The sequence below is a fragment of the Myripristis murdjan genome, chromosome 22 (genome assembly GCF_902150065.1).
Source record: "Myripristis murdjan chromosome 22, fMyrMur1.1, whole genome shotgun sequence".
Taxonomy (NCBI): Eukaryota; Metazoa; Chordata; class Actinopteri; order Holocentriformes; family Holocentridae; genus Myripristis; species Myripristis murdjan.
Window position 1 is genome coordinate 3,354,762 of NC_044001.1, and position 27,884 is coordinate 3,382,645.

Genomic DNA, 27,884 nt, shown 5'->3' on the forward strand with positions numbered 1-27,884 from the left:
ATTTCTGGCATATGTTTTTACTTTTTTTTCCACCTGTGGTAGTTGTGGCATTCCTAGAGTCTAAACAACTTATTTCACACAGAAAAAAACATGGTTCTAAATGGGTTCTGTAAAAGACTGTATGGGTCAGTGAGGAAAAAGTAAGTGGCCTACTAAAGAACCATTTTATTGTTATATTATTTACTTTTGATATTTTGTTCTTTTGTTTGTTTTGTGGTTAAAGTTCTCTGAAGAACAATTTCACTAACAGAACGATCTAAACGATGGCAGATCTAGAGGGTGGCACATTGTGCCAGCTGCCACCCAAATTTTCAGCAATATAATTTTGAAATATTGTTGCTGGACGAAAATTTACAAGACCAAAATCCTGATGTCCACATTTCAGGTGAACACAACTCCTTTGTCTGAGTTCAAGTGAAAGCAGCATTAGATGAGTGACAGCTGTGTGCAGCAGCCAGCTGGGTGTGCAGGAAACTCATAACAGATAACAGGACAATATCAAGAGTGATGAGACTCTGTGCTGAGTTTGATGTTTTCAAAAGAACTTGTGGAGGATTTTCTGGCTGAAAACCAGTTGATGCTTGACTGTGGTGACAAAAAACAGTCAGCAAGAAGCTGCAGAAAACTTGGATAAATTCTTATCAAAGTGTTTGATATTTGCTGCTGGGAAGGAGGAGAGCAGTCTGCCACGCCCCCAAAAACTAGGAAGGGTCAAAGCCTCATTTTACATTTTATTCCCTGAACCGGTACAAAACCCAGCAACAGCAGTTTAAAACAGCTTCATCACAGTCCAAATTGAAATTGTCATGAAAGGCTGTTCTTGCAGCTTCTGGGAGAGAGCGGCTGTCATGCCCGGTCAGAGGAACGCCTTCCTGAGAGGAACCTCCAGAGACCTGGAGAGGACAGGACATGACTTTTGTGTAATTGTTCCACTTGGTATGTTGGGTGTGCAGAATATATACAGGTTTTGATGGTGTGTGTGTGTTTTTGGTTGTAAATATTTCAGTTTATCCAACCAGGGAAGGATGCCCTCAGACAAAACAGAGAATGAGAGGGTGGCAGTTCAGTTTGATGAGAAGGGAGGGTTGTAAATTGTTTTTAATTACATTTCAAGGATACAAGGATACAAGGAAGTTTATTTGTCATTATACAACAGGTTGAATAATGAAATTAAAGTGTGGTTCCCTCTTGATTGATTAATTTCCTGGTACATGATGTCAGTAAAACTTGAAACTTCAAAGATGCTGATACAAAAATAGTATAAAATACAATCTTTGTCTTTCTTTTTGGCCTAAACTATCAAATAAGTGTATGCCTTGATAGAACGTTTTAGTGATTCAGAGCAACTTTTTTCCCCCTGTTATCTTTACATGTCACTGCCAGCAGGGAGCGCTGCTGCCTAATACAAGACCAAAAGAAACTCAAACAGTCAAAACCAAAAAAAAAAAAAAAAAAATCATAAAACACCAAAACATTCATAATCTATACAAGTTTATTATTTACAGATAAAAGACATATGTGCTAACAGTTTGACGTTTTTCCCACCAAACACCGAAGCCGTTGAGGACGTCGTTGTTTTTCATCGGCCAACCAGAGCCGGCCCGTGGCATAAACAAATAAATACACTCTTACAAACACTGCAGTGTCGGACTTGACCTAATAAAGTCCATGTTGTGGCGGTTAAATGCTGCTAATTAACCCTTGATTACAGCTGCAACAACAGCACAGCACCACCAGCGAACTCAGTGTGTAACCATGGTATAGTAGGCGTTACCAGGCGTTACCACCGTTATGGATAATGTGATGTCCATGAAACGTTATGCAGCCATCTACAAGCCATCAACTGGCAATCGGCAACTTAATGACTGTGTATAATCATGGGTCCTAAACGGAAATGTAGGAGTGGCGCTGAGAGGGCGAAAAAAGAGAAGATTGGAAAAGGAAAAAATGGCGAAGGATAAAGGTTTGTTATTGTTCACTGAATCTGAAATTTTAAACGTAACGTATAAGTTAACCAGATAGCCACCTTGATTGCATTAATGTGTTTTAATGTGTACTGATTTTTTTTTTTTTTTTTCAACATTAAAATTTGTGTTTTGATTTTGAATGAGTTAAACTAAGCCACAATAACTTAACCTGGGAAGCTGTGATGAATGTTATGTGTTTATGATTTTAGCTGAAATCATTTAAACAAGCTTGATGATTTCTTACTCTTTGCTTGCTATCTAACGTTAGCTAACATGAGTAGGATGCATCATTATTTATGATTCATAAAGGTTACAGTAGGTTTGTTGACCAGCATCCAGTGCTTTCTTGCAACATTACATATTGGTGTTTTGATTAATTATTTAAATAAACTATTTATTTTAAACTGTTTATTAAATAAATAAATCTATCAAATGTCTGAATTTGTCCCCACAGCCATAAGGCTCTTTAACAACTCTGAAGGCCTTTCACACCTCAACACTTCCCAAAGCCCCCACATCGACATGTGGATTGGACTTGAGCAATAATTGTGCTGCTTCTATGTTGCTTTTATTTATTATGTATTTTTCTTTTTTTTATATTTATCTATTTTTTATTATATGTTATGTTTTGAGCTGCTGGATACCTGAATTTCCCTGTGGGATGAATAAAGTATTTCTATTCTAATTGGTCCAAGTTGTTTCAGACTAATGATTAGCTTTGTAAATTGTATCTTTGTAGATCATACATACAGCAGTGTGTGCATGATTTGATGGTTGTGTTGGATGTGTTTTGGGGTCACAAACAAAATCTTGTTTAGGGCCACCAAAGTCCTACGGCCAGCTCTGCGGCCAACTGGACTTGGACATACGGACAGGAGGGAAAAGATCCTGGTTTTCCTGGTCAGATTGTAAAACCACGCAGAGCAAAACACTGATGGATGAGAAACCACAGCCAATGCAGAAAACCAGAAACCTAATTCAAACTGAACTTTAAAAACTGTTGAAAACCTTCATCGCTGCTTTTTTTAACACTCGTCTGTGTGTTCTGAGTCGCTGCTATTCCTCATTTCTGCTCTGGATTTTGTCCAATATATGAATTTCATGTCTTTCTCCATCTTTTTTTTTTTTTTTTTTTTTTAAGTTTTGCATGTCACCAAAAATCTCAGTCAGAAATGCGATTTTACACTTTTTCAGGATTTTAGGTTTTTCCAGAATGGCAGCTCCCATTCAGGAGACACAGCTGTGTTTGTACTTTCATCAAAAATCTGATTTTATTAGGATGTGGAGATTTTATTTTGTGCAATTTTTATGTTCACACAGCGACACGGAATGACGTAACGACTAAATCCACGCTGTTTTGCTGGCAGTAAAAGGAAGGGTATTTAACATGACATAAAACACAGGAAAATAAACTGTTGTACATTGTGAAACAGAAGATAAGCTAACGAGGTGAAGCCCAGAGCTTGATTAAATACATCTGTTAGTAATACACAGTGCATTCTGCTAGTGGCTGTGCTCTTTGCTGTATTTAGCTGCAGATTTATTATAGAATTATTATAGGTTTTTATTTTTTGTGCGTTCAGACAGCGGCAGGTTTGTCTGACTGTGTGTCCGTCTCTGTGTGTGTACGTCCCAGATGTACATGCACCTCTCGCTTGTGTGTGTGTGTGTGTGTTATTGTGTGTCTGTTGACCATCACTTCCTGTCCGTGACTTCATTTCCTGTTGACGGTGACCAGCTGTCTAGCTGTCAATCAAGTGCTGACTTCCTCCAGTCGTCGCACCACAGCAGCCGCTACCTTCTTGTACGCCTCAGCCTGCACAACACACACACACACACACACACACACACACACACACACACACACACACACGCACAGTGTAATCTTTGGCTGTGCATCAAAATAAAATTACAAAGAGGCCACAGAGTGGACCAAAGGAGAGACCTCGGGGCTGTCAGGGGAGGAGACGACCACTGGCTGTCCTCTGTCGGACATTTCTCTGATGTTCAGGTGGAGAGGGATGTCACCTGGAGAGAGAGAGAGAGAGAGAGAGACATAGAGATGAACCACACATCATGTAATCAAAGTGACAACATGAAAGTCGATCCAGGGCCGTGAAGTGCATGAAGGGTGCCGGTGTGCCGCCCCTCCTGCAATTCCCTTTGTGAAATACATATTTGAAGGAAACCTGGTTTTGGTTACTGCCGTGTTGTGTGTCTGTGTCTTACCTAAGAAGTGAACTCCCAGCGTCTCAGCGAGCCTCCGGGCTCCATCTGAGCCGAAGATGTGAGTCTGGTGGTGACAGTTTGGACACTGGAAGACGCTCATGTTCTGCACCAGACCCAGAACCTGCAGGAGGGACAGGCACACGACACCAAGCTGTTGCACGGTCACAGATACACACCGTCCCGTCACGGCTCCAACACAGTCAACAACAGCAACAACAACAAAATTCTTCTTCTTCTTCTTTCTTGCTCTGCTTTTACTGTGTCCCTTTGCTGTCCTTTTCCTTTATTCATGCATTTCATGTCACCATTTCAATCTTTTCATGTTGAGCACATTGAACTGTTGCTCAGGAAAGTGCCATATAAATATAAATCCAATGAGTATGATTAAACTTTAAAATAAATGCAGAAATGAAACCGTTGTTATTTCATGCCACAGTGCTGACTGTTGATTTATTTGAGGAAAACAAACCTCACCTGATGTTTACAGCTCAGTGACCAAAAAACTCACTTCGTCAACTGTGCGACTGACAGTCATATTAGTCACTTCTAAGTTTGCAGTCTTTTTTGACTTTTTTGTTGTTTTTTAACTGCAGAGTACAAACTGAAGTGGAGGTTTCAGATTACCGGCACGTTGACTTTCTTGAACATCTCGGCTCCTCTGCGAGCGTCCAGCAGGGCGATGTCCTGCGGCGTCGACACGATCACCGCTCCTGCGTCGACAAAACACACGGGACGCTGTCAGCTCACACTCAACAAGAGGGACTTCACACGACCAGGAACAGGGCTGCGCCACACACACACACACACACACACACACACACACACACACACAGTCAAACATCACTACATGATTTCTCCCCTTATGTCCCCCTTAAGTCTCTGTAGGAAAGAGTACAAAGGTTTCTAGAGTTTCCAGGTTTACGGTTCAGATCACGAGTCAGTTTCTGTCTGTAAGATCCACATGTCGACTATTCGAACCTGAGCAGCAGACCACCACAGCAAAACACACTTTTTAGTCAAAAATAAAAGAGAGAGAGAATATCTGATTTTCTTTGTTTAATCTCAAAAATTCAGAGTCCTTTTCTCAGCATTTCCCAGTCACAGTTTTCTCCACACAGAACACACACACTGAGGCTGTTTGGTGGCTAGCAGAGCGGTTCTGCAGTTTCTGTTACTCAGTGTGTGTGTGTGTGTGTGTGTGTGTGTGTGTGAGAGACCTGCCACAGGGATGTTCTGGCTGATTGACAGCTGGACGTCTCCGGTCCCCGGAGGCATGTCGACCACCAGGTAGTCCAACGAGCCCCAGTTCACCTGCACCCACGCACGCACACACACACACACACACACACACACACAAAATTAAATGTTCAAATTGATTTAAAAAAAAAAAAAAAAACATAAATATCCATTTCAATTAAATCTCCTATTTTAAAATACAAAATTTCTGGGGTTTGACATGAGTGAAGATGCATGAACATACATGAATCATCGTGAAAAGGTTTAAAATGGCTCAAAAGTTACATTTAAAAAATTATACAACAATTAAAAATGGATTAACATTGATCAATGGAGTTCAAAACATAAATTTAAAATGTATGCAACAACAAGGTGAATAAAATGTAAGGAGAGGACCGAAATATTTGCTTTTTTCTTGTATTTTCAGCAGCATGTCACACAAAACAAACATTTTTCTATAAATTATATTTCTCAAGCATAATAGCACTGAAATAATCAATCAATAGACACACAATTAAGTGGGTCTACTTTTAATAATCCTTTAATCATTATACTCGTCATTTATCAGGTAAAAAGCTGAAACGTTGTCTAACTCCAGCTCCACCGAGACGGCCTTCCTGTCCTCCGAGAGAGGCCGCAGCAGCTCAGGTAGAGCTCAGGTGAAGCGGCGTCTCGCTCACCTGCCGCAGCAGCTTCTCGATCGCCGACATCACCATCAGGCCTCGCCACACGATGGGCGCCGCGTCGTCCACCAGGAAGCCCATGGACATGCTGAGGAGACAAACCGCACGCCGTTTTCTCACCACAAAACCACAAGCAGCCAAAAGCTTGATGGTGTATCAGGGCCGCTGCAGGGAGGGAAAACAATTACAGAGCCGAGGGGAGGAGGGGAATATTCAGAAAAAAAATCCTCAAGATTAAAGTCAGAAATTTACAGGAAAAACTCACAAATTTATGGCAAAAATTATAATAAACTTTTTTTTCTTATACTCATCTTTCTTATACTGCAATAAAGGAACCACATGGCTTGACTTAGATTTTTTATCTCACAAATTTGGGAGTTTAGAATCTCAGACTTTTTGAGTTTTTTTCTCATAAATTTGTGTTTTTTTTCGTAAATTTGTGACTTCATAATCTCAGATTCTTTTAGTTTTTTCTCTCATAAATTTAGGAATATAATCTCATCTTTTTTTCTGACAATATTACCCCTCCTGGCTCTGGAATCCCCCCCAGTGGCCCTAACTCGCCATCGTGCAAATGTAAGTTGTGTAAAAGTGAAAATAAAACAGATGATATATATTAAATAATATAAATAATATTGACATGCATATATATGACGAAAACAAGAGCTGAGTAGAGAGACAGGTTTATGTGTTTGTGAACTTTTCCTGATCTCTCTGCTTTTTCTTCCTGTCGTTTTTTTTTTTTTTTTTTTCATTTCGATTTGAGTTCTGTGAGAGCCCACGTGGACGATTCTCACTCTGATGTTTGGGATGGACGGACTCACCAGGGAATGCCGTAGTTGGTGAGCGGGATCATCAGGTTGTCTGGAAGGAAGACGACAAGGTCCAGGTCAGTTTCAGCGTGACAGACACGACGGGAGTTATGGGCCAATTTTTCCCCAGATTCAGCCGTCCTGGCGACCGGAGCACGAATCCGGTCTGGGATCGGAGTTGTTACTGGTGTTTGGCCCAGTTTATCACCAGGTTTGCTCCTGGGATAGGACTCAGTATGTGGCAGCAGTCAGCACTCGTTGCTTCACCGCTGTATCGCCACACTTGTTATGGAAAGTATTATTATTAGTAGTAGTAGTACTGCACTTTGATCACAATTAGGGCTGCAAGTAGCCCAATAATGTTAACAATAATGTTACCTATCAAGTAACAGTGACTTTTGTGAAAAATTCCCACAGAGTTACAAAGTAGAGAGGTGTCATGTGGCGTACTGTCAGTGAGCTCCGGGTTTCCCTTCAGGTTCATCAGTTTGGGAATCGACGGGCCGTGAACGTCAGCGTCCAACACTCCAACTGACTTCGACTGAGGGAGAGAGAGAGAGAGAGAGAGAGAGAGAGAGAGAATGTAAAGATGATGAAACTAATGAAACTCACAGCTGAGAAACTAAGAGACAAGTCAAAATTTCTACCTTTCTAGAAATCCAACCGACTAAACTGTAATCAAATCCAGCTATCCTCACAAATAACACAGAGTGACCTTTAATTCATTCATTCATTCATTCATCTTCTTAACCGCTTATCCTCACTAGGGTCGCGGGGGGGTGCTGGAGCCTATCCCAGCGCACATAGGGCGAAGGCAGTGAAACACCCTGGACAGGTCGCCAGTCCATCGCAGGGCAGACAGACAAACACTGACATTCACACACACAGTCATACCTAGGGGCAATTTAGCTTCTCCAATTCACCTGACCTGCATGTCTTTGGATGGTGGGAGGAAACCGGAGTGCCCGGAGGAAACCCACGCAGACACGGGGAGAACATGCAAACTCCACACAGAAAGGACCTTGGGTGGGAATCGAACCCAGGACCTTCTCACTGTGAGGCGACAGTGCTAACCACTGCACCACCGTGCCGCCGACCTTTAATTCTAACTAAAATTTCCCAAGGACGCTGAAATCACAGTCGTAAGAAGAGAGGGGAGAACTTACCGGGTTGACGGCTGTCAGTCCGAGCGCCAGATTCACTGTGGAAGATCAAATAAATTAATAAATGAACAGATACAGAGAGGAAAACAGAAACATGGTGTGAAAGATGAGAGCTTCAGCAGAAACCCGCGAGTTCGTGGTGGAGATGAGCCTCTGTCATGTCTCAAGGTGAAGGTTTTTGTGTTTCTGATGATTAACTGGATGCACCTTCCTCCTCCTCCTTCTCCTCCTCGCCTACCTGCAGTGGTGGATTTGCCCACGCCGCCTTTCCCCGACGCCACGACGATGACCTGTTTGACCCCGGTGATGGGCTTCTGTTTGGGCAGCCCTCTGGCCATCTGCTGCCTCTGTCGTTCCTGCAGCGCCTTGCTGTCCGCCGTCCCCTAAACACACCACCACACAAAGAGCACAAACACCGTGAGAACGACTGGAGGGCTGTTTAAGGACCCGGACCAGCTGGGAAACCCGAGTGATCACTGACTTCAGACCAGGCTATATATTGCTCTGAAGTTTGGCTACCATAACTCTTATGAAAATGCAACACAAGCCAGCATAACCCATAATAACATAGTAAACCATTAATGTAGTAACAATTTGCGCTGTTTATAATGTATTAATCCAGGTAATAAATTTCCTGCAAATGTAATAAAAGACACCTGCCATTAATGTAATACAATTTTTCCTGTTAGCATAATAATGATTACATTAATGATAGTTATTACAAGTAACAGGAAGCTTCAATATTTTACTTTTCAGGAATATAATACCTGAGCTGATGATGTGATAACAGTCAAAATTCTATACACAACTGTAGCTGATGTGCTATAAATGATGATTAAATTGATAATTATGTATATATTTTTATGTATAAGTATTGAAAAAAGTCTATTTTTTAAAAGTAATTTTTATCTGTCGACGTTTTATCGCATAATTCAAACATTAATGGTGTAGATTACATTAACATGAAGGTTGAAATCTCCAGTTTTCAAAAATCTAATAACCAAACTGACAATTAATTAGTCATAATGAAAAAGATAACTTTTATTCATTGACAGATGTGTACGCAGCTGTGTGACTCCCATTAATGGAATAATTATTACATTAACAGGAAAAAATACTACATTAATGTCAGGTAGCTTTTATTACATTTGCAGGGAACTTATTGACTGAATTATTATGTTATAAAGTGCTGCTGATGCATCTCACTATCACTTGTTTGTGGCTTTCTCTTTTCATTTCCCTTGTTTTTTTTATTTTTATTTCCAATACTTAAATAAGTTTTTTTTTTTTTTTTTTTTCTATCTCTGCCTCTGTGTGTTTTATTGTAGACTATGTAGAGCACTTTGGAAATATTTGTTAAATAGTTATTTTAATATTGTTGTTATTGCTGAACCTACGTGGTAATTAACAGTAATTGGTAACTGACAGTCTGTTGCTGTTTGGACGTCTGTGATGATAAAAACAACTCTCACGACAACAAGCTCACAAGAATAAAAGCCACTTCACTTCCGCCTGGCCTTTTCAAGTTAATGAACACGAGTTTGGAGTAAAATATAACTGAATGGAATAACTCTTTAAAAAAAAAAAAAAAAAAAAAAAAAAGCTATGCTTCATCACAGACTTAGAAGTAAAGGTGACAATGTGATTTGATACCGAAGACTGAAGATGAAAATAAAACTAAACATTTTTGCTGAACTTTTATATTTTAGGCAGTTTTTTAAATACACAATCTCACTTCAGTTAAATTTAGATTTTTCAAAATTCTAGATTTCACTTTTATTTCAGTAATCTCAAATATTTTCCCACAGCTTGCTTTAGCTTTTAGTTTAGTTTTGGTAAACTATAAAAACCCTGCTGCCTGCATGCATTCATGAAATTCATTATCGTTATTATTTTGAAGGCGCGGTCACACACTTCCGGCCGCACTCCGCCTTTCCGCAGCTACCTTGACGGGCACTGGCTCCGCTAGCTAGCTAAGCGTACGCTAAAACTACGGCTTTGTTTAGCGAAAGAGGCTCTTGTCTTACGTGGCAGCGGACGGAGTTTGCGCAGCACGCCGCGCCGTGCCGTAGGAGCATCCCTGTTCGTAAACCGGCGGGTTTGCTGACGGATAATCTCAGCAGATGTGACAGTTTGCTGAAGGTGCACAGCGCCATGTTTGCGGCTAGCTCCCAGGCAGCGGCGGCTTAAACGGCGCGCCAGCTTGATGCGGAGAAATGCTGCGCAAATTTACGCAGCTCCACTCGTTAAACAAAAACTAAAGAAGTGCGGCACTTCTTTAGTTTTTCTTTTTCTTTTTTTTTTTTTTATTTTTTATCATTTTTACGTCTTTACATGTTAAATTAATATAAGTGAAAACCTTTGAGTGTGTCGGATTTAGGTAAATTATGATCATGCCATAACACAGTTATTATGCTTTTTTTAATTGTTCTGTCAACATCTGTCATCGGCATGGACAAATAAGCAAATAATAATAATAAAAAAAATAATAAAATAAAATAAAATAAAAAATAAATAAATTGTAAAAACCCACATGAGAAAGAAAGAACAGCACATGAATAAAACATGAAACCTCAAATATCCTTCCGCGACCACGGATGACGTCTACATCTGTCATCGGCATTAACAAATAAATGAATAAAAAAAAAAATAATAAAACAAAAATCTAAGGATATGCGAGAGAAAATGGAAGAAGAAATAAATAAAGCGGCATGCGAAAATAACACGCAACTTTGAATATCCTTCCGCGACTTTTGGGTGACGTAACGCGGAAGTAGGTCCTGCTGTTCAGCCAAAGCGAAAGTGTTCCTCCGTTTCTCTCCTTCGCAGTGGCTTTTCGGTGCCGGTGACTCTTTGGAAAAACTCCGTATTCTATCCATGAGACGTTTATGCGCCTTGCTGTTGTTTACTGAGTTAATACGAGGGACAGTTTGGTAAAAGCAAAACATGACGGAAGGTGGCGCTCCTGCTGCGGCCAGGGCAGTGCTGCAGCAGTGTCTGCACGCCAGGCTGCAGGTGAAGCCGGCAGGGGAAGACTCACCTGCCCAGTGGGTCCAGGTAGGTCCACGAACATCAGCAGAAACCAGCCAGAAAATGAAACAGCCTGAAATCAGGCTGTGTGTGTGTGTGTGTGTGTGTGTGTGTGTGTGTGTGTGTGTGTGTGTGTGTGTGTGTGCGTGTGTGCGTGCGTGCGTGCGTGCGTGCGTGTGTGTGTGAGAGAGAGAGAGAAACATGCTGATGAGCAGATTGCAGAATTGCTTAAAAGACGATTCAGGTTTGAAGTGAAAGGATATTAAAAATTGCTTCCACTTAAAACTTGCAAAATCCCAAATTTTGATATTTCACTTGCATATATTTTTTATATTGATAAGCTGAGTGTTTCCGGTCTGATTTGATTAACATAATTATTCCTATGGCTAAATATCATTCATTATAATGAGTGGAAAAAAGGCGTTCCTGTGTTCCTGGTGTATTGGTGATTTTTTTTTTTTTTTTTTTTTTTTTTTTTTTTGTAACACTCCAAAATATGAGTTCTAACAAAATTGCAAGAAAGATCTGTGCGGCAATATCCTGATTTTTATTGTTTTGATTTTCTTCCTTGTGTTTTGTGTACACACACACACACACACCTCATTTATTTATTTCTCTTTGAAACTGTAGAAAACAGCTTGACATCGGAAGAGTAGGTTTTGGAGTGAAACTGTGTGTGTGTGTGTGTGTTTTGACTGAATTGTCTCTCTTCCTGCCCTCAGATCGACAGAGGGATGGTGATCTACATCTGCTTCTTCAAAGGAGCCACAGATGACATTCTGCCTAAGATGGGTCAGTGACCTTTGACCTTTCCCCTGTGTTTCTCTGTGTCTGCCTCTGGCCTCAGGACAGATAACAGTGTGCTATAATTTATATATTTTAGTATAACATTTGTTTTGTTTTTTGTTTTTTTAGTTCTTTGTGTTTGATGACAGTCACCCTCCAACAAACAATTCAAGGGGTTGGGGAAAAAAATCAAAACCCCATAGTATTGTGATATTTTGTTTGTCAATATCGTATCGATACACAGACACCAAATATCGATCAGGAAGTATCAATATGACACTTTTTATGACAGAGGTGGTCAGTCTGGCCCATTTCACTGCGATAAAAATGACTGAAGTGAGATGAGCATAATGATCTTATCAGATAAAACAGATGTTGACAAAGTTTTCCCTTGAGGGCAGAAAATGAAAGAGGAAAGAAAGAAAAATGGAAAACGTCAATGGACCCGAAGAGGTTGAGTTTACTGTCCTAGAGAACTCAAGAAACCAGAAAATATTCACATTTGAGAAGCTGGAATAAAAATTTGGGAATTTTCTTCTTGGCTGCTAATTTAACAGTTGGAAACTAATAGATTATTCGACTAATCGTTGCAGCTCTGGTCCAGTTACTGATCGATATTTGGTATCAATGCACTGATCGTTTTATAGCATTTTAGCCCCACTGACCTCCATATCATTTTCTATTTCCTTTTCTTACTTTCTATTTATTATATTGCACACTTAATGTCCATAATTGTATATTGTATATAGGATTGTATATATATATATACTTTCTATTTTATTTTTATTTTACCTATTTTACTTGCACAGTGCTGGAGTTGTTGCCATTACATTTGCCATTACACTGCTGCTGTACTTGTACATTCATGCATGTGACAAATAAAAAAATCTTGAATATACTCCACTGTTTAGTGAGTGCTCAGCGCTGCCCCCTGATGGACAAACGAGTGCGCTGCACTATGTTTTCTCTGTATGTCATTGACAGCGACGTGTGCTCTCTCTCCCCGCCCTGCAGTCTCCACCCTGCTGGGCCTCCGGCTGTGTGAGTCCGACTCAGGGAAGCGGGTCTCGGTGTCGGAGCTCCCCGGCAGCGTGCTGATCGTCCCGCAGGCCACGCTGGGCGGCAAGGCCAAAGGACGGGCCATGCAGTACCACACCAACATCGGCAAGGAGGACGGCCTGCGGCTGTACAGCGACTTTGTGTCCCTGTGCGAGAGGGAGCTGCTGCGGGCCGCCGGGGCCGCCGAGGCCGAGGTGACGGTGAAATGCGGGACGTACGGCAACAGACAGGTGCTGCAGCTGGACACCAACGGACCGTACACACACCTGATGGACTTCTGAACCGGCAGGGAAGACGCAGAAGGACACAAGGGTGTTCTGTGGACGTCTGGCACCATGATGGAGGTCCACCGGAGAACTGGCTAGGCATAAATGACGGTTACAACACTGTATGTAACAGCAAGAAATTAAAAACGAGATGACATGTGGTGATACTGAAAATGATGTTAAGGCACAAGTTATATTGTATCACAGCTAATATAGAATGTATACCAGGTGAAAAAACAAAAAGTCGTCAGCCTGCAGAAATTTCCTGGAGGACACCAGTTGCCAGATCTGAGACTTTTTGACAAGAAATGCATTTTTTTTTCTTCCAAATATGTGTGAGCCCATGTCACTCCATATGTGAGTCCTTGGCCCAAGCTTTCCAGGATGCTTTACTTGTTGTGGTGTGTGTGTGTGTGTGTGTGTGTGTGTGTGTGTGTGTGTGGCAAAGGTGGATTTCTGCTGCAGAAACCCGATGACTGTCGCCACAGAACATTTCGCCTCAGTTCATCTAGTGTCATATGATACCTATTGCTTTACTGTAATCGGATTTATTAATAAAAAATAAAAAAATCTGGCTTAGAATAATTAACGTATCCATGGCAACAGCAGCCGTCACCATGCACCTCCGTCACTTGGGACCGATGTTGTTGTGTGTTGCGTCGCCAGGGATTTTTACTGTCCAGATTTGATAAAACCAAAAACCAAACAAAACAAACAAACAAACAAACAACAAAAAAAAAGATTTGGGCTGGCAGTGTGAACAAGGCCGAAGTCAAATGATGCCCTTGAGCAAGGCACTCCATCTGCTCAGTCTGAATGTGAAGGTGATTGTTGCAGAAAAGGCTTGTTTTCTTGTTTTGTTTCCTTACATTATGATCACAGCTGTCGTTCCATCATTACAACCATCATTCATTTTGATCATTTGAAGGGAAAAGGTGCTTCGCTGCACCTCCACAACGAGGATCGTCCTTCCAAAACGCCACTGATCCAGTTTTATTCCTCCAGTTTAGTCATTTTTTTTTTTCTGATGTACTTTTATTTTTGTCATATTTGTCATCAAACAGGCCAGACGGCTGCAGTGTGACGTGTCCAAACTGTTGGCATCAAGACGTTATTTCTGTTTTTCTAATAAAGACTCACACACTTGGGCTGTGTGCTGCCTTCCTGTGGCTGTCATGCTCTTCAGCGCCCCCATGTGGCGGGTCAGACGACAGTGCAATATGCCTGTGTATATATACATAAATTTACTTTTTCATGTGCTCAATTTCTTATTTCTGTATTTATCATGATATTTTGTAGGATTAATGCACATATTTAGACATAATGCACACTTTTTTTCTAAAGCAGATTTTTATCTTTCCTCTTATAATTTAAAGTATTTCTGATTCCGATTCTCATAAAGAATGTCAGTGTTATATGTGTATATCAAGATCTACATAGAGATCTAGATATATTTAGGAAGATAGGATCATATTTAGGAAGTTATGATTTGTTAATTTTGGATCGATTGAGTAAAGGATCGATCATTTTAGTGTTTCCCGGTCCTGGGAAATGCATGTTTTTGTAATGAATATCACAGTGGGGAAAAAAACTTAGAATCACTTCTCAGTATAATGTAGTCCAGTACAAGAACTCTGCAAAGTGCAATCTCAATAATAAACACAGAATTAAAGTGACACATTCTCCACCATTATAAACTTTGTTAAAAGGTAGAATTTATGGCAGAGCTGCTGTGTATCTATGCATATATCTGCAGTTAGGTCCACAAGTATTTGGACAGTGACAGTGGAGTCATCAAGACGTGATGGAAGTGCAGACTCTCAGCTTTAATTTAAGGGGTTGAACAAAAATATGGTATTAACCTTTTATGAGTTTCAGCCACTTTAATACATTGTAAGCTCATTTTCAGCGTCCCAAAAGTCACTGGACACTTGACTAAAAAAAAAGCTTCATGGCCAGGTGTGACTTTTTGCCCTCATTATTCCATGACAAATTAAGAAAATAAAACCTCTGGAGTTCATTCCAATTCAGTTTATCAGAGTTCATCAGATTATTAGGCTCAAAAAGCTAAAACAGGAACAGAAGAAGAAGAGATCAGTATCAGGTTGTTGTTTTCTTCTACCAATTTTCTCTTTTTTTGGCACTGGTCAGGTAGAACCTGACTGAAAAATATTCCAAAGGGAGAACATTATTACATTTCTTTTTTTATTTAATTATTTTTAATTTTCAAATGACTTTATTGTCCTTAATACAAAGACACATACAAGGTCCGAGGTCAGATCAGCAGCCACAAGGCATTACAATCATTAATATTTCTGACAAAAAACAAACAAACAAACAAAAAAAAAACATGTAAACTCAAGAAGGGAATTAAATACATAAATAAAATAAAACCCTCAGATTTGTAAACTGATGCTTTACTGCTGATTTATGGAAGTCGCTGTTTTTACCCATTTGGTTAGTATTTATTTTTCAGATGTGACTTTTCTGCTTTATTCCATGTTGACACAGGAGAGAGAGGACAGGTGGGGTGGCTTCTCGGTGCCGTAGCCGCTTTATATTTGCAGATTTCTAATTCCAGGATACAGTTTACAAATCTGAGCGTACAGATTTACACATGGATTTAATTTTTTTTTTCGACCATGTGACCCCGGTCTGGGATGGGACTCAGTAAGTGCTAAAACATTTTTTTCACATCATAAAACCACGGACGTTTTCAATCTGGAAAAGTGCAGCTCTCCCTGCCAGGTGTGTGTGTGGGTGTGAGGGGGGTGTGGGATGGGGAGGAGGGAGGGGCATGTGGGCGGCCAACAGGAAGCGGCTGTTGCTCACTAGCAGCTGGTTAACAGGAGGGAGGAGTCAGCACTTAACTGCAGGTTAAAACTGTTTTTGTATCGCTGCAACCTCAATCAGAAAGTCACTGTGCATAAAAAAGTATCTGAGATTATCTGAACACATGATCCCCTCTGGGCTGCCGCCTCGACCAACCACCTCCGAGGCTGATCTGCCAACACTGAAGCTAAAACAGCAAAGCAACGAGGAGCAGCTACCAGCAAAGCTGTTGCAAAACTAAAAAAAGAATTAAAAAAGTGATAATCCCGCAGATTATCAGTCAAACACTTGGTTTCAGATTACGCTGTGTGGAACTTCTGGACTGTTCCATTTTTAATCACACTTCTTGTGTCTCATGTTGATGAATTAAATATCTTTAAATCTCACAGAGCCATAAAATTTGAATATTCATTTATGATCTGCTACATCGGTTGATTTAAAAGTGAGGTCTGAGGACCCCCCGGAGGCCCCTCAAGACCCCCCGGGGGTCCTGAGCAAAACGAGGAGCTGAGAGCCCCGGTGCTGGATCGTTTAAAAATGTAAAGTGGTCGCCGCAGCTCTAGGTTCCCCGTTCTGCTGCGAGTTAGACGATAAAGTCACTTCAAGAGAAACCTTTATTTACAAGAGCAAAATGTAACAATTTTGCTGATTCAGCTCAAACCGCAGCAGTCGGGGTGTAACAACGCACCGTGACACGATACACTTCATGATGCAAACATGTGGCAAAGTGCGTCTTCAGACATCACGTCATGTCACAAACACTGATCTATAATTTAAAAAATATTATATATCTACAATAAAATATTACAGATCAGTGGTTAGAAATGACCTCTTGTTCAAGTGTTCAGTTCATCAGGGGTTAAAGACGCATCGTATGAAGACAAGAAGAAAACACATGGTTTTGCATTCGTTATGCCCCAGAAATAAAAAAAAATAATAATACTTTTCAATATTTTTGTTCGAAATATCGTGAGAATGTCGAATCATGAACCCTGTGTTAAAAAAGGGAGTAAAATCGTCGCACCACTTTAACTCAGTCCTGCTGTTTAAAAGTTTTGTAATACTTTTGATCTTAAAACGTCTTGGAGTGTCTGGATCTTTTCCGTTTAAAACATTTACAGTTCAGCTGATACAGTACTGCAAAAAAACAAACAAAAAAAAGGTAAATTTCTGACCTCCGTGCTAAACGAAAGGACGAGAGCCTGAACCTTTTCCTTTTGGTTTGTCTTTTTTTTTTGTTAAACCTTGGAAACGGTGCGGCTGCTCGCTCTCCTCCAGCACCGACCTGCTTCACGTTTCACCTCCGTCCCACAGAGTGAAACCGCAGTCTGCTGCACCGCTGCTGGGCTGCGTGCGTGCCTTGCTCGAGGGCAGCTCAGCAGACTGACGTTGCCGAGGAGTGGGAAGAGAATGTTTCTCGTCCACGTTCCCGGCCAAAATTTTGATCCACAACATCTGCAGACTGAAACCAGTCGACTTGGAGTCACACTCCTGTGACTTTCTCTGGTTGTTATGTTCAGGCTCTTTCAGAAAATACAGAAAATCTGAAGAGGAAAAAAGTTTACTGGCTCTTGCAGTTTTCACACTGTAACCATCAGTCCTCTGTGAGTCTGCGAGTCTGTCTTTTGTTCATTCCACCTCCCGTTCAGGCTCTGGTGGCATCTCCAGCCTCTTCTTGTGTCCAGTAACAAAACTCAAACCTTCCCGTTTTTTATTTTTCCCCCTGCAGGCTCCCGTCTCCTCAGTCTCCCTCCCACATGCAGTCGCAGTCTCTCAGCGGGTTCCTCTGCCGCATGGTGGTGATGACGCTGATCCTGTTGTCGGACAGCGCTCGCAGCTGGCTGATCAGCTCCTGGACGCCCGGGCTGGGCCACGGGTGCCCGTTCAGGTAGTCCCGCAGGATGTAGGAGCGCTCCACCAGCAGCTCCAGCTGCACCAGGTGCCGCAGCCGGTGGAGGCTCAGCAGATCCTTCTCCGGCTCCCTGCGGAAAAACCTGACGCACAACAGAGGGGAAATAAGGATGATTTTTTTTTACCCATAGTGAAATATAAGTATAGCTACGACGGAGTTTTAGGGCCACATGGAGCAGAAAAAAATATTTTTTGAGATTTCGAGAATAAAGTCGTAATATTATGAGATTAAAGTTGTAATGACGAGTAAAGGATATTAAGGAACCTTCTGACAATGGAAGTAAAACAGGCGAGAGCACAGGCAGCCTCTTTGGCGACCACCGTCTCCGGTGTTGTGACCTACCACACAGTCAACACAGTTAAGGTAATATCATGTTACACTTTAAACATTTATTGAACAGTTTTGCTCATTGATATCTCTCTCCTGAAATATCACAGAGAGGAATTACTTTATTCTCCTAATATTTCAACTTTATTCGACTTTATTGTCATAAAATCACGACTTTATTTTTGTAAAATTATGACTTTTTCTTGTATTATGGCTTTTTTTTATGACAGAACGACTTCATTCTCATAAATTTACTACTTTAATCTCAAAATCTTGATTTTTTTCTTTTCTCATTGTAGCCCTAATACTCATAATCATAGTATATCTGCAGGGTTATTAATGATTAACATGACTGACTCCCACTGTCTGCGTCTGGCCCTCGCTTTGTTAAGGAATACTCACCACTAAGCACAGGGACTAAGGCTATGTATTATCATTCAGGATGATACCGGCATAAATTCGCACATGCAAAAAGGTGTCATATCATGATATCAACGATACAGCAGCATGACGACATGCTGACATATTTACATCCCCTCACACACTGAGACTCTTGTGGATTCAATGAGCCACATTTGATTCCTGTGTGATGATGTTGGCCCCCATAGCAGCCATTTCACTGCAGGCAGAGACTTTTGTCAAACTGGACGTCGCTGTAGAAAATGACCTCTAGTGACCTCTAGGAAACTTTACAGCCACAAACTAGAGGAGGATTTTTAAAAAAAATGCAATAAATCATAACAATGAATCGCAATAGTTGTAGAATCGCAAGTACTGTGATATATAATCAAATCGGGAGTTAAACACATCCTCCCAGCCCTAGTGTCTGGCCATCTGATCGGCAACCTTGCTTTTCTCTTTCAGGGATCACAGATGGAGATGTAAAACTTTCTTCATCAGGGATTTAAAGCAGCACAGGGAGAGAACTTGCTACAGATATCATGCCTTAACCCTTTTGATTCGTCTGAACACGGAGCTGCGACTCAACAGCAGAGCAGACAGAATGTGCGGCTCACCGGATCCTGAGCGTCCTGAGCTGGGGAAACAGCATGGGGATGCGGCGGCAGAGGCTTCCGCTCGAGCGGTTCTGCTCGATGTCGAGGTGCAGGAGTCCCGGCACTTTGGGCGCGATGGAGTCCATGTCCTTCAGCGTGATGGCGACACGCAGCGTCAGCCGCGTCACGCTGGACGGGATGGTGGTCGTGTAGGCGCCGAGGGAATTTCCACCTGGGACAGAGAACAGAGGCAGAGCACATGACAAAAAAATCTGTTTGTTCCCCCTGTATTTTTCATTTGAAAACTGCCTCGGATGTGATAAGTTAGAATGAAAGGGCCAAGTGAGGTTTTTACAGCCCCTTATCTACACCACTGCTGCCTCAAAACCACCATCACCACCTCCTCTAACTACATTATTGACTTTATGGAAATTTAAAGTTTCCCTTGATGGCAGGAAAGAAATAAAATGTAGGGAGAGTCTGACTTTTGCATTCAGAATTCCACCAGAAATGGATTTCGTGTATATATATATATATATATATATATATATATATATATATGTATACACACACACACACACACATATATATATATATATATATATATATATATATATATATATATATATATATATATATACACACATATATATATATATTCCACCAGAAATGGATTTCGTGTATATATATATATATATATATATATATATATATATATACACACACATATATATATATATATATGCTAAGAGATACTGATACTAATTTTTTAATGATTCTGTTTTTAAAAACTGAAGCTGCCAATACTCGATATTTTATGGCGGTGTTCACAAGGGTAAATCTTTTTAATGAAATGTCTGAAATGAACAAATTGTAAGATAAAAAGATATAAGATGCTGTGAAGAATTATTATAATTTGTTAAAAAAAGAAAATAAGAAAAAAGAGTTGGAGGAAAACCTTTTCTAGTGGAGGGCGGGAGGGGACGGACTCTCCAAAATCTGATATACAAGGGCACATATAAGCTCCATGTGTAGTGTTAGTAAAGCAAATAATAGGCCTCGCCAAACTGAGAGATGTAGTATATATGGCCATGTCAACAAAAGCAGGTGTAATTAATTACGAATTAAAAAATGAAAAAATAAGACATTGACATAAATATTCTAGTAAGACACAATTTTTTTTAACTGTGGCACCTCAGAATTACCTTGGAAAAGACGGAGGACCAAAAAATGGCTCTCAGGTGCAAAATTAATGCCCCAGCAGAAAATAAATGAATGATAAAGATACTGAAATAAAAGCTTGACTGCACCGGGACGCCGTACCGATGATGGTGAGGGACGTCAGCTGGGTCAGGGGGCTCAGCCAGGACTTGAGGCGACACTCGATGCCCTCCCTCATGTATTTGTAGCGGATGGTGAGGCAGCGGAGCGAGGACAGGCTGCGCAGGGCGTTTTCCGGCAGGAGGGTTTCTGGGTAGTCGACCAGCTCCAGACTGGTCAGGGCCGGGCCGCCGTACTGGGACCGTCCTGTGGGAGGGACGGACAGACAGATGACAACAAACTGTGGGTGCTGGGACGGCGTGGTCTGCCCGGGCCTCAGCTTGTTGTTTATTGTGTCAACACTCGTCTATTCTTCTTTTCGTCTCGCAAACAAATCTGCCCGAGAGCAAAGTGGAGCGGACGTTAAACTTTCCTTTTCCGCTGTTTAAAATCTCTAAGCTTACCTCATTTTTTCCCTAATGTCTTGTTTTAACCATGTCGTGATTTTACCTTCATTTTGTATTACTGGCTTTCTGATTGTTCTGTGTCAGTCACAGCACTACACTCTGTTTTTAAAACTGCTATATAAATAGATTATTATTATTATTATTATTATTGTTATTATCATAGATTGTTATTTAATGACAACCAGATCCAGCCTGTCATGAAGCAGGATGCACCGGGAAAAGCTTTCCAAGGGCTGTCAAATTGATCCAGACCAGATAAAGATATTTTCTCATCTTCTCAGTCATTATGTGTTTACTGTCCCGGGACTTTTGACGACTTTAGACTATCACTAAAAAAAAAAAAAAAAAAAAAAAAAACCTAAAGTGAACAGACGGGGGAATTAGAGCACGGATTGGGCTGCATACTTTTGTCCGAAACCGGCCCAAGCCTGGGCCTAGCCAACATGTTGCCTTCAATGTCCTCATGTAAACTCCAGCACTGCACAGGAAGTCACCCAGAACAGAAAGCAGGTGCATCATTTTTCACTAAAATAACGCTGACGAACCCAACATGATTTTGAAATGTTTCTCTGAGCTCGGTCCAACCCGACGGGTCCGGGTCGGGTATCCGCACTCAGGTGGGAACTCTCTCTTCTTCAGGTTAACGGACCAAACTATATTTACAAAATGGGTAAAAGGTAACTGTCAACCTAATGCTGCAAAGTCAGAGCTTACGATAACCCTGAGTCCACATGAAGCTCAAACTGAGGCTGAATGACATATTGTTATCTAGATATTAACAAGCAAGATATTAATAACACGTGTATGTATTTAATGATGTCGCAAAAGGCTACTGACAAATGGAAGGACTGTAAACCCGGCGGTGGAGTCGGTGCTGTTAGAAACAGCGATGAGGTGGCAGAAGAAAGGTATGGATAGGTTTGTGGATTGGGCTCGGGAAATGCAAGAAAAAGGAATGTTTGGGAGATATGAAAGCTCTCCACCCAAACTGACTGATTTTACCCTGTTTTTGAAGCAGGCAACGAGTAGTGTGGACCAGGCAAAAGTGAAGCTGCATGAGACAGGAGTATTGCAGAGAGGAAAAACAGAAAAAGAGGTTAAAAAAAAAAAAAAAAAAAGACAAACATTTCTGACTAATTGCCAGTGTTTTTTGGGAGAAGTTAAATTCTCTATTCAGACCTTGTCCTCTGCACACCAAAAACACCAGGTACCAGATAAGACTCTAACTTCTCTGGAGACACACTGTTCCGAGTTCAGAGATAACACGTCCTGAGCAAAAACAATTCAGACACACGGTGCCGCGTTTAGAGCCAAAACATCCTCACCAAAAGCAACTGAGACTGCTCCGGCACCCACAGCCTTGCCCCCTCCCTACTGAGGCAAGGGCGATCCAGATGCCTCAAAGTGAACCCACTAGCTCGAAAAAAAAAAAAAACTAGCACAACTCAAAATACAACTTCTGTTAAGGCTCCATTAGTGGTTGTCAAGAACGGTCTGCTGCAACTAGCGCCGTACTCAGGAGATAGAGCATCACAAAAACAGGCAGAACGATATCTAAATGAAACTGCACGGAGGAGCCGAGGCAGATTAAACAATAACAGGCACAAATCAAGGCCAAGCAGAGATGATAAGTGTTAGAAATGTGGAGGCTACGGACACTGGGCCAGACATTGTCCAACATTCTCATACTCACAAGACCTCAGCACTCCACACTATGATTCTAACAAGGTAAACCGATCCATAATTCTTTCTGAGCTGGGATGCAGAGTGCACTACAGGAGCCGCTTCATTGCAGTGAGACCACTTTTTAGAAACCTGACGTCTACATATAAAATGATCTATAGTGACCTCTGGGATAATCACAGCCTCATGAAACTTTACAACCACAAACTATTCAATTCAACAACAAAAATCGCAATAAATCATAATATTAAATCGCAATACCTAAGAATTGCAATGCATACTGAATGGGCAGTGATAGTATCAACTCAGGAGATACTGTATACTTTATACACCCAATCTCCTGATCCAGATCTCTCTGCATTTGCATGAATATCTAGCACCCTGTGTTTACACCTTACACTGGTGATCAAACTAGTTTTCCCTTTTGGGGGTGAATAAAGGATATCAATCAATAACCATGTCTTGCTGAGCTGAGGTGCAGAGTGAGTGTCCCGGGGCGGACCTGACTGCTGGAAGCTGCCGGGCGGGCTGAAGTAGTCGTCGGGCAGCGGCTCGGCCGGCTCTCCCCTCATGCCCCAGGACAGGTGCTTGAGCTTCTGCAGGCCGGACAGCATGTGGTGGAAGCCGCTGCGGGGGACGGGCCGCACCCCGCTGGGCAGGCCGAAGCCGTCTCCCTGCTGGTGGTAGAGCAGGTGCTGCAGGTTGTACAGGTGGGACACGGCGTGGATGAAGTCCGCGGCGCAGGTGAGCCGCACGTTGCAGACGCTCAGGTGCGTCAGCTGGTCCTGCAGCTGCTCCGTCAGGCTCAGCCCCAGCAGCGGCTCCATCCAGGAGGCGTTGCGCACCCCGAGCTCACCCAGCTGGGGGAACTTCTTCAGGTCTCGCAGATACTTCTCCTTGTACGCCTTGTTTTCCTCCTTGCCGCCGTTCACGAACACGATGGCGGTCATGCCCGGGAGGAACTTGACGAGACGTCGCCATTCGCGCCGCCGCAGGTGCTGCACCGCGACCCGGGTGATCTTGCGGCTGTGCAGGGTGGCCCAGAAGCCGCAGTTGTAGCGCCGGACGTCCGACAGCACCACCGTGAAGTCCTTCCACAGGGACGGGTGGTCGATGAGCTTCATCAGGTACTTGCAGCAGGTGCGGACGGTGTGTTTCTCCTCGGTGGTCAGGAACCGAAAAACGCAGACCCAAACTTCTGGTGGAAGTTGTGGGAATTCGTCCATGAGTAGCATGCTAAGCTACGGCTAAAGCTAAAGCTCAGCCCGCTTCCGGAAAGAAGCGACGCAAAGTCATCAAGGTGTCATCCGGACGAACCTTCTGGAGGTTTACAGGTGAGTGCGTTACGGAGCTGGTGAAGCCGTGAGCGACGTACGGCTTTTATTTAACCGGGTTAGAATGAAAACATGGCTAGCTGCGACCTGGCTGCAGCTTGTTGACACTGCGCTTCCGCCCATACTTGGATCTCTTTTCCTGTTTGCGACGGCCACTCCCCCCACACTGCCGGCCCACTCTGATGGCGTCATTTGTTTACTTCGAAACGATTTCTCTTTATTTTTTTTATTTTTTCTTTTCTTTTCTTTTCTTTTCTTTTCTTTTCTTTTCTTTTCTTTTCTTTTTTATTTATTTTATTTTGTCGACTTATATTTATTTACTACAGTTTTATTTTTGCTGTATTTTTCTTTGTACTACTTTGTTGTTATCTTCTTTGTTCATGTCTTGAAATAAAGATAAAAAAAAACTCATCGTAAGCATTTATTTGACAATTTTTGGATTCAAACGGACAAATACATATTGGGCAAAACTAGTCATAATGTTACAGTTGAGTGTAAAAATGTCATTACTGAGCTTATCCCCAATGGCACTGTTTTTTTTTTTTTTATAAAGAAAATATAGTTATCAAATTTTAAAAATATGTATATATTAGAATTTTTTTTAAATTCATACTCCTTTCTTTGTACATTACATTGAGCACGTCTGAAATGTTTGTGTACATTAATGTATTTTTAATAGACTTTATTTTAACTCTTTTTTTTGTTTGTTTACTCGACACTTCATGCATCTTTTGTGTTCACTTTTACTGCATGTTTTTTTTTTGTATTTTAATCTTTGAATTTTTGTTTCAATTGTCAAAGCAGAGAATAAACACAATAATACACATAAAAGTTTGATTGTAGGTTTTTATTTATTTAATGAAATGTCTCCTATTCTCTCCCCTGTCCCAATAAACATGAAGAACATTTAGTACTTTAAAGAACCACATACAGTGTGTGAAGAACAAGCCCCTAAATAAAGAGGTTCTTCAGCTGCTGATGGTTCTCTGGAGAACCTCAGAGCATTTTGAAGAAGCGGTGTTGTTCTGAGAGCAGTTTGTTAGTTTCCCCTCTGCCTGCCTTGAAACACAAATCTCATAACGACTTCTGATCAAATTAATGTTTTAATTCGTTTATTAATTTAATTTAACTGAATACATCTAAATTCGTAGGAAAAGAAAGAAAAAAACAAAAGTATCCCAAATGTTGTAGCGAAAGAGTTTTTTTTTTTTTAACATTCTTGTCAGTCAGCCGGTCGGCGTGAACAGGAAACACGAAGCGCAAACCTACGAGCATTCAGCAGGACATTTTCTTCTTCTTTTTTTAATGTTTAAGCTCAAAACATCACAACTTGTAAAGGAAAAAAAATCTCCACTCCTCTGTGAGAAGAGACAAAACATATCTAGGTCTAACTGTTCCCCAAAAAGCCCTTCCACCTGTTTCTTCATCATTTTTTTGAAAATCACAATGAATAATTTCCAAGCTCTCGTCTCCTCCACCATCATCCTGGTTTCAGAGGAATGTCACCAGGTGGCTGTGACCTCTGACCCCTCGCCTCCTTGCAACCGGTTTGCCCTTTTTTGAGTGATGGAGTTTCTGTTTAACACACTCTGTAAGTCACTCAGGATTAGAGCTTCGGCTAAATGGATAAAACGTGGACTAAATATTGCGCAGTGGTGTCACCTGGAGAGTGAAAGCCTGTACATTTAGAGCCGCAGGTGACTGAAGAGGCTGTGAGCTGCACACACACCGCTCAGCTCCAGAGTCCAAACCCCACCACCAAAAACTAAAAGAAGAACAAGTCTGTTTGGTGTCCAAGAGTCAGGATGCCGTGTGAGAGGCCACAAAAACACAACACACACACGTTGGCAGGCAGTTCAGTCGTCGGTCTGCTTCCGTCCAGGAGATGAAGCTCCTCCTCGCTCCGTCCACGGCTACCATCTCGCCCACCTCCGGTCCACTTTGGCTAAAGTAGAGCTGAAACTAAAATATTACTTCAATATCCCGGTTTATCTTTTTTTTTTTTTTGCCATTTATCAGCTAAAAAGAAAAAAAATGCCAAAGACTCATTGACTCCAGCTCTACTAAAGACTGTCCTACTTATCTTGGTCCTGCTCATTACAAAATTTGTTGTTGTTTTTTTAAGTTTCAACTGCTGGCCAAACTATATGAAAACATCACTGTGGGCTCTGCTGACCTCCCGTGAAATTTTGTCAGTCTGAACAAAATCCACTTTATTCCTTTTGCTAATTTTATTTTTTTGATTTTTTTCCTTTCTCTCTTTTTTTTTTTTTTTTTTTTTTACAATTTTCAGTACTTTTACGGTGATTTTCTAATCATTTAAATAATTAGTAATAATTTAAAAAATAATTTTCTAATACGGGTGTGTATGTATATATATATATATATATATATATATATATATATATATATATATATTATATATATATATATATATATATATATTTATATATATATATATATTTATATATATATATGCACACACACACACATATCAATGTAACTTTATATGTATATACATTTTGATGTCAGTTTTCCAGCGATGTTTTACTGCTTTTCTTGCTAAACTTCCAGCCTTTTTCTCATTTTTTCTGCTAATTTGGGTGCTGAAATAAAGAAGTGAAAAAGTCAGTTTTCTCAGTCGACAGTGAGAATGATAGTTATTAGTTGCAGCTCTACTTCAATGAAGCCTCTCTCCCTCACTGGGAGGTGGAGAAGGTCAGGATCATCCAGCCGATGACGAAGTAGAAGAGGAACACCGGGTAGACCACCAGCGCCTTGCGGTTGGGCGGCTGGCTGTCCGCCAGGAAGGCCGTGGAGGCGAAGGTCGACCAGCCGAACGACGCGGACACGACCACGAGGCGGACCACGAAGCTCGCCGTACCGGAGCCGCCGAGCAGGACGAGCCGGCACACCAGCATGGCCACGGTGAGCGGCATGATGCAGTAGCCGAGCACACACAGGCTCTGGAAGAAGGAGATGGTGCCGCCGAGCAGTTTGGAGTTCAGGGTGATGACGATGGAGCCGAACCACACGATGACGAAGACCTCGGCGAACTGCGGGCCGCCGCCGTCCTCCGCGCCGTCCGCCGCGCCGCCCTGCAGCATCAGCGCCAGGGCGACGCACAGCAGCAGCGGGCCCCACAGGTCCCAGTCCCGCAGCAGCGCCGAGCTCCGCTTCGGGTACAGGACGTGGACGAACTTGTTGCCCACCGCCTTCAGGTCCCGCAGGATGGTGTCCTTCACCGGCTCGTCCAGCGTGGAGAACTCGTCGTCCTGCCTGGAGGAGCCGACCGGCACCGAGATGTCGCCCTCCACGGGGATGTCCTCCGAGATGGACACGTCCGACAGCCCCGCGAACGGCTTGCTGGCCTCCTCTGCTTCGGCCATTTTTCCTCCCGGGGGCTTCTCGCTTTTTGGGGCGAAGCTTGTGGTCGAACCGCGGCGAGTCCCGGCGTCTAGGCAGCGCCGACCAAACCCATTGAGGTTCCTCCCGGAGCCTGAGCCGCTTAAAGGGGCAGAAATGTCAGAGAAACGCGGCTGAACAGGTCCGTCTGGAAGAGTCCGGTCTCTCCACGTCACACCAGGATTGTTTACCTCCTCTTCCTCCTTTTCGTTCTGTTCCTTCCTTGTTTTACAGGCGGATTATAAAACCAGCGGCGCGGCTTAGCGCCACCTGCTGTATCGGCGACACCACATCACCTCACCTGCCTCTCGGGAATTTCTCATCTAATCCTGTTTGATTAAAAAAAAAAAAGAACACTCCCTCCCCTCTTACTCTGTAATGTATTTCTTTTGTTCATAGTTGATTAAAATGACAAAAAAGAATGAAGGTGTCGCCAAA

General features: G+C 42.0%; 4 protein-coding genes across 6 annotated transcripts; 1 reads left to right on the forward strand and 3 right to left on the reverse strand.

Moving 5' to 3' along the window:
* Positions 1-736: 736 nt before the first annotated feature.
* On the reverse strand, positions 737-10,279 carry nubpl (nucleotide binding protein-like). 3 transcript variants are annotated; one of them, XR_003927746.1, is made up of 12 exons: positions 10,118-10,279; positions 8,329-8,473; positions 8,094-8,128; positions 7,378-7,468; positions 6,940-6,979; positions 6,113-6,203; positions 5,414-5,507; positions 4,821-4,906; positions 4,197-4,317; positions 3,913-3,995; positions 3,661-3,783; positions 737-893 (listed from the first exon to the last, which is right to left on the reverse strand). XR_003927746.1 is itself a non-coding variant. In XM_030044133.1 (12 exons), exons 1-11 carry the CDS (start codon positions 10,244-10,246, stop codon positions 3,721-3,723), a joined length of 978 nt encoding a protein of 325 aa, XP_029899993.1. In that variant the 5' UTR covers positions 10,247-10,279; the 3' UTR covers positions 2,062-3,620; positions 3,679-3,720. The 3 variants fall into 3 exon arrangements, 2 of the variants coding, with proteins under 2 accessions (XP_029899993.1, XP_029899992.1); XM_030044133.1 differs by lacking the exon at positions 737-893 and adding an exon at positions 2,062-3,620 and having other exon boundaries at positions 3,679-3,783; XM_030044132.1 differs by lacking the exon at positions 737-893 and having other exon boundaries at positions 2,062-3,783.
* A 428-nt stretch (positions 10,280-10,707) lies between these two features.
* dtd2 (D-aminoacyl-tRNA deacylase 2) lies at positions 10,708-14,381 on the forward strand. The gene is made up of 3 exons (XM_030044149.1): positions 10,708-11,147; positions 11,843-11,912; positions 12,921-14,381. Exons 1-3 carry the CDS (start codon positions 11,037-11,039, stop codon positions 13,244-13,246), a joined length of 507 nt encoding a protein of 168 aa, XP_029900009.1. The 5' UTR covers positions 10,708-11,036; the 3' UTR covers positions 13,247-14,381.
* A 2,851-nt stretch (positions 14,382-17,232) lies between these two features.
* LOC115353966 (uncharacterized) lies at positions 17,233-24,197 on the reverse strand. Its single transcript, XM_030044109.1, has 4 exons — positions 23,210-24,197; positions 20,621-20,824; positions 19,319-19,529; positions 17,233-18,057 (listed from the first exon to the last, which is right to left on the reverse strand). Exons 1-4 carry the CDS (start codon positions 23,940-23,942, stop codon positions 17,805-17,807), a joined length of 1,401 nt encoding a protein of 466 aa, XP_029899969.1. The 5' UTR covers positions 23,943-24,197; the 3' UTR covers positions 17,233-17,804.
* A 1,817-nt stretch (positions 24,198-26,014) lies between these two features.
* yipf6 (Yip1 domain family, member 6) lies at positions 26,015-27,667 on the reverse strand. Its single transcript, XM_030044148.1, has one exon. The coding sequence runs from the start codon at positions 27,428-27,430 to the stop codon at positions 26,741-26,743; it is 690 nt and encodes a 229-aa protein (XP_029900008.1). The 5' UTR covers positions 27,431-27,667; the 3' UTR covers positions 26,015-26,740.
* Between the last annotated feature and the right edge of the window lie 217 nt (positions 27,668-27,884).

Bases quoted from the DNA above. Each gene is read 5' to 3' on its own strand.
- LOC115353966 (XM_030044109.1), bottom strand. From the start codon at position 23,942: ATGCTACTCATGGACGAATTCCCACAACTTCCACCAGAAGTTTGGGTC. The intron at 20,825-23,209 runs GTCCGCCCCGGG...TCCCTCCCACAG, and splicing joins CGGCAGCTTCCAGCAGTCAG to GACGGTCCCAGTACGGCGGC. The intron at 19,530-20,620 runs GTACGGCGTCCC...TCTCTGTCCCAG, and splicing joins GACGTCCCTCACCATCATCG to GTGGAAATTCCCTCGGCGCC.
- dtd2 (XM_030044149.1), top strand. From the start codon at position 11,037: ATGACGGAAGGTGGCGCTCCTGCTGCGGCCAGGGCAGTGCTGCAGCAG. The intron at 11,148-11,842 runs GTAGGTCCACGA...TCCTGCCCTCAG, and splicing joins CACCTGCCCAGTGGGTCCAG to ATCGACAGAGGGATGGTGAT. The intron at 11,913-12,920 runs GTCAGTGACCTT...CCCGCCCTGCAG, and splicing joins TGACATTCTGCCTAAGATGG to TCTCCACCCTGCTGGGCCTC.
- nubpl (XM_030044133.1), bottom strand. From the start codon at position 10,246: ATGGCGCTGTGCACCTTCAGCAAACTGTCACATCTGCTGAGATTATCC. The intron at 8,129-8,328 runs GTAGGCGAGGAG...GATCTTCCACAG, and splicing joins GGGCAAATCCACCACTGCAG to TGAATCTGGCGCTCGGACTG. The intron at 5,508-6,112 runs GTGAGCGAGACG...GCGTGGGTGCAG, and splicing joins TCGAGAAGCTGCTGCGGCAG to GTGAACTGGGGCTCGTTGGA.
- yipf6 (XM_030044148.1), bottom strand. From the start codon at position 27,430: ATGGCCGAAGCAGAGGAGGCCAGCAAGCCGTTCGCGGGGCTGTCGGAC.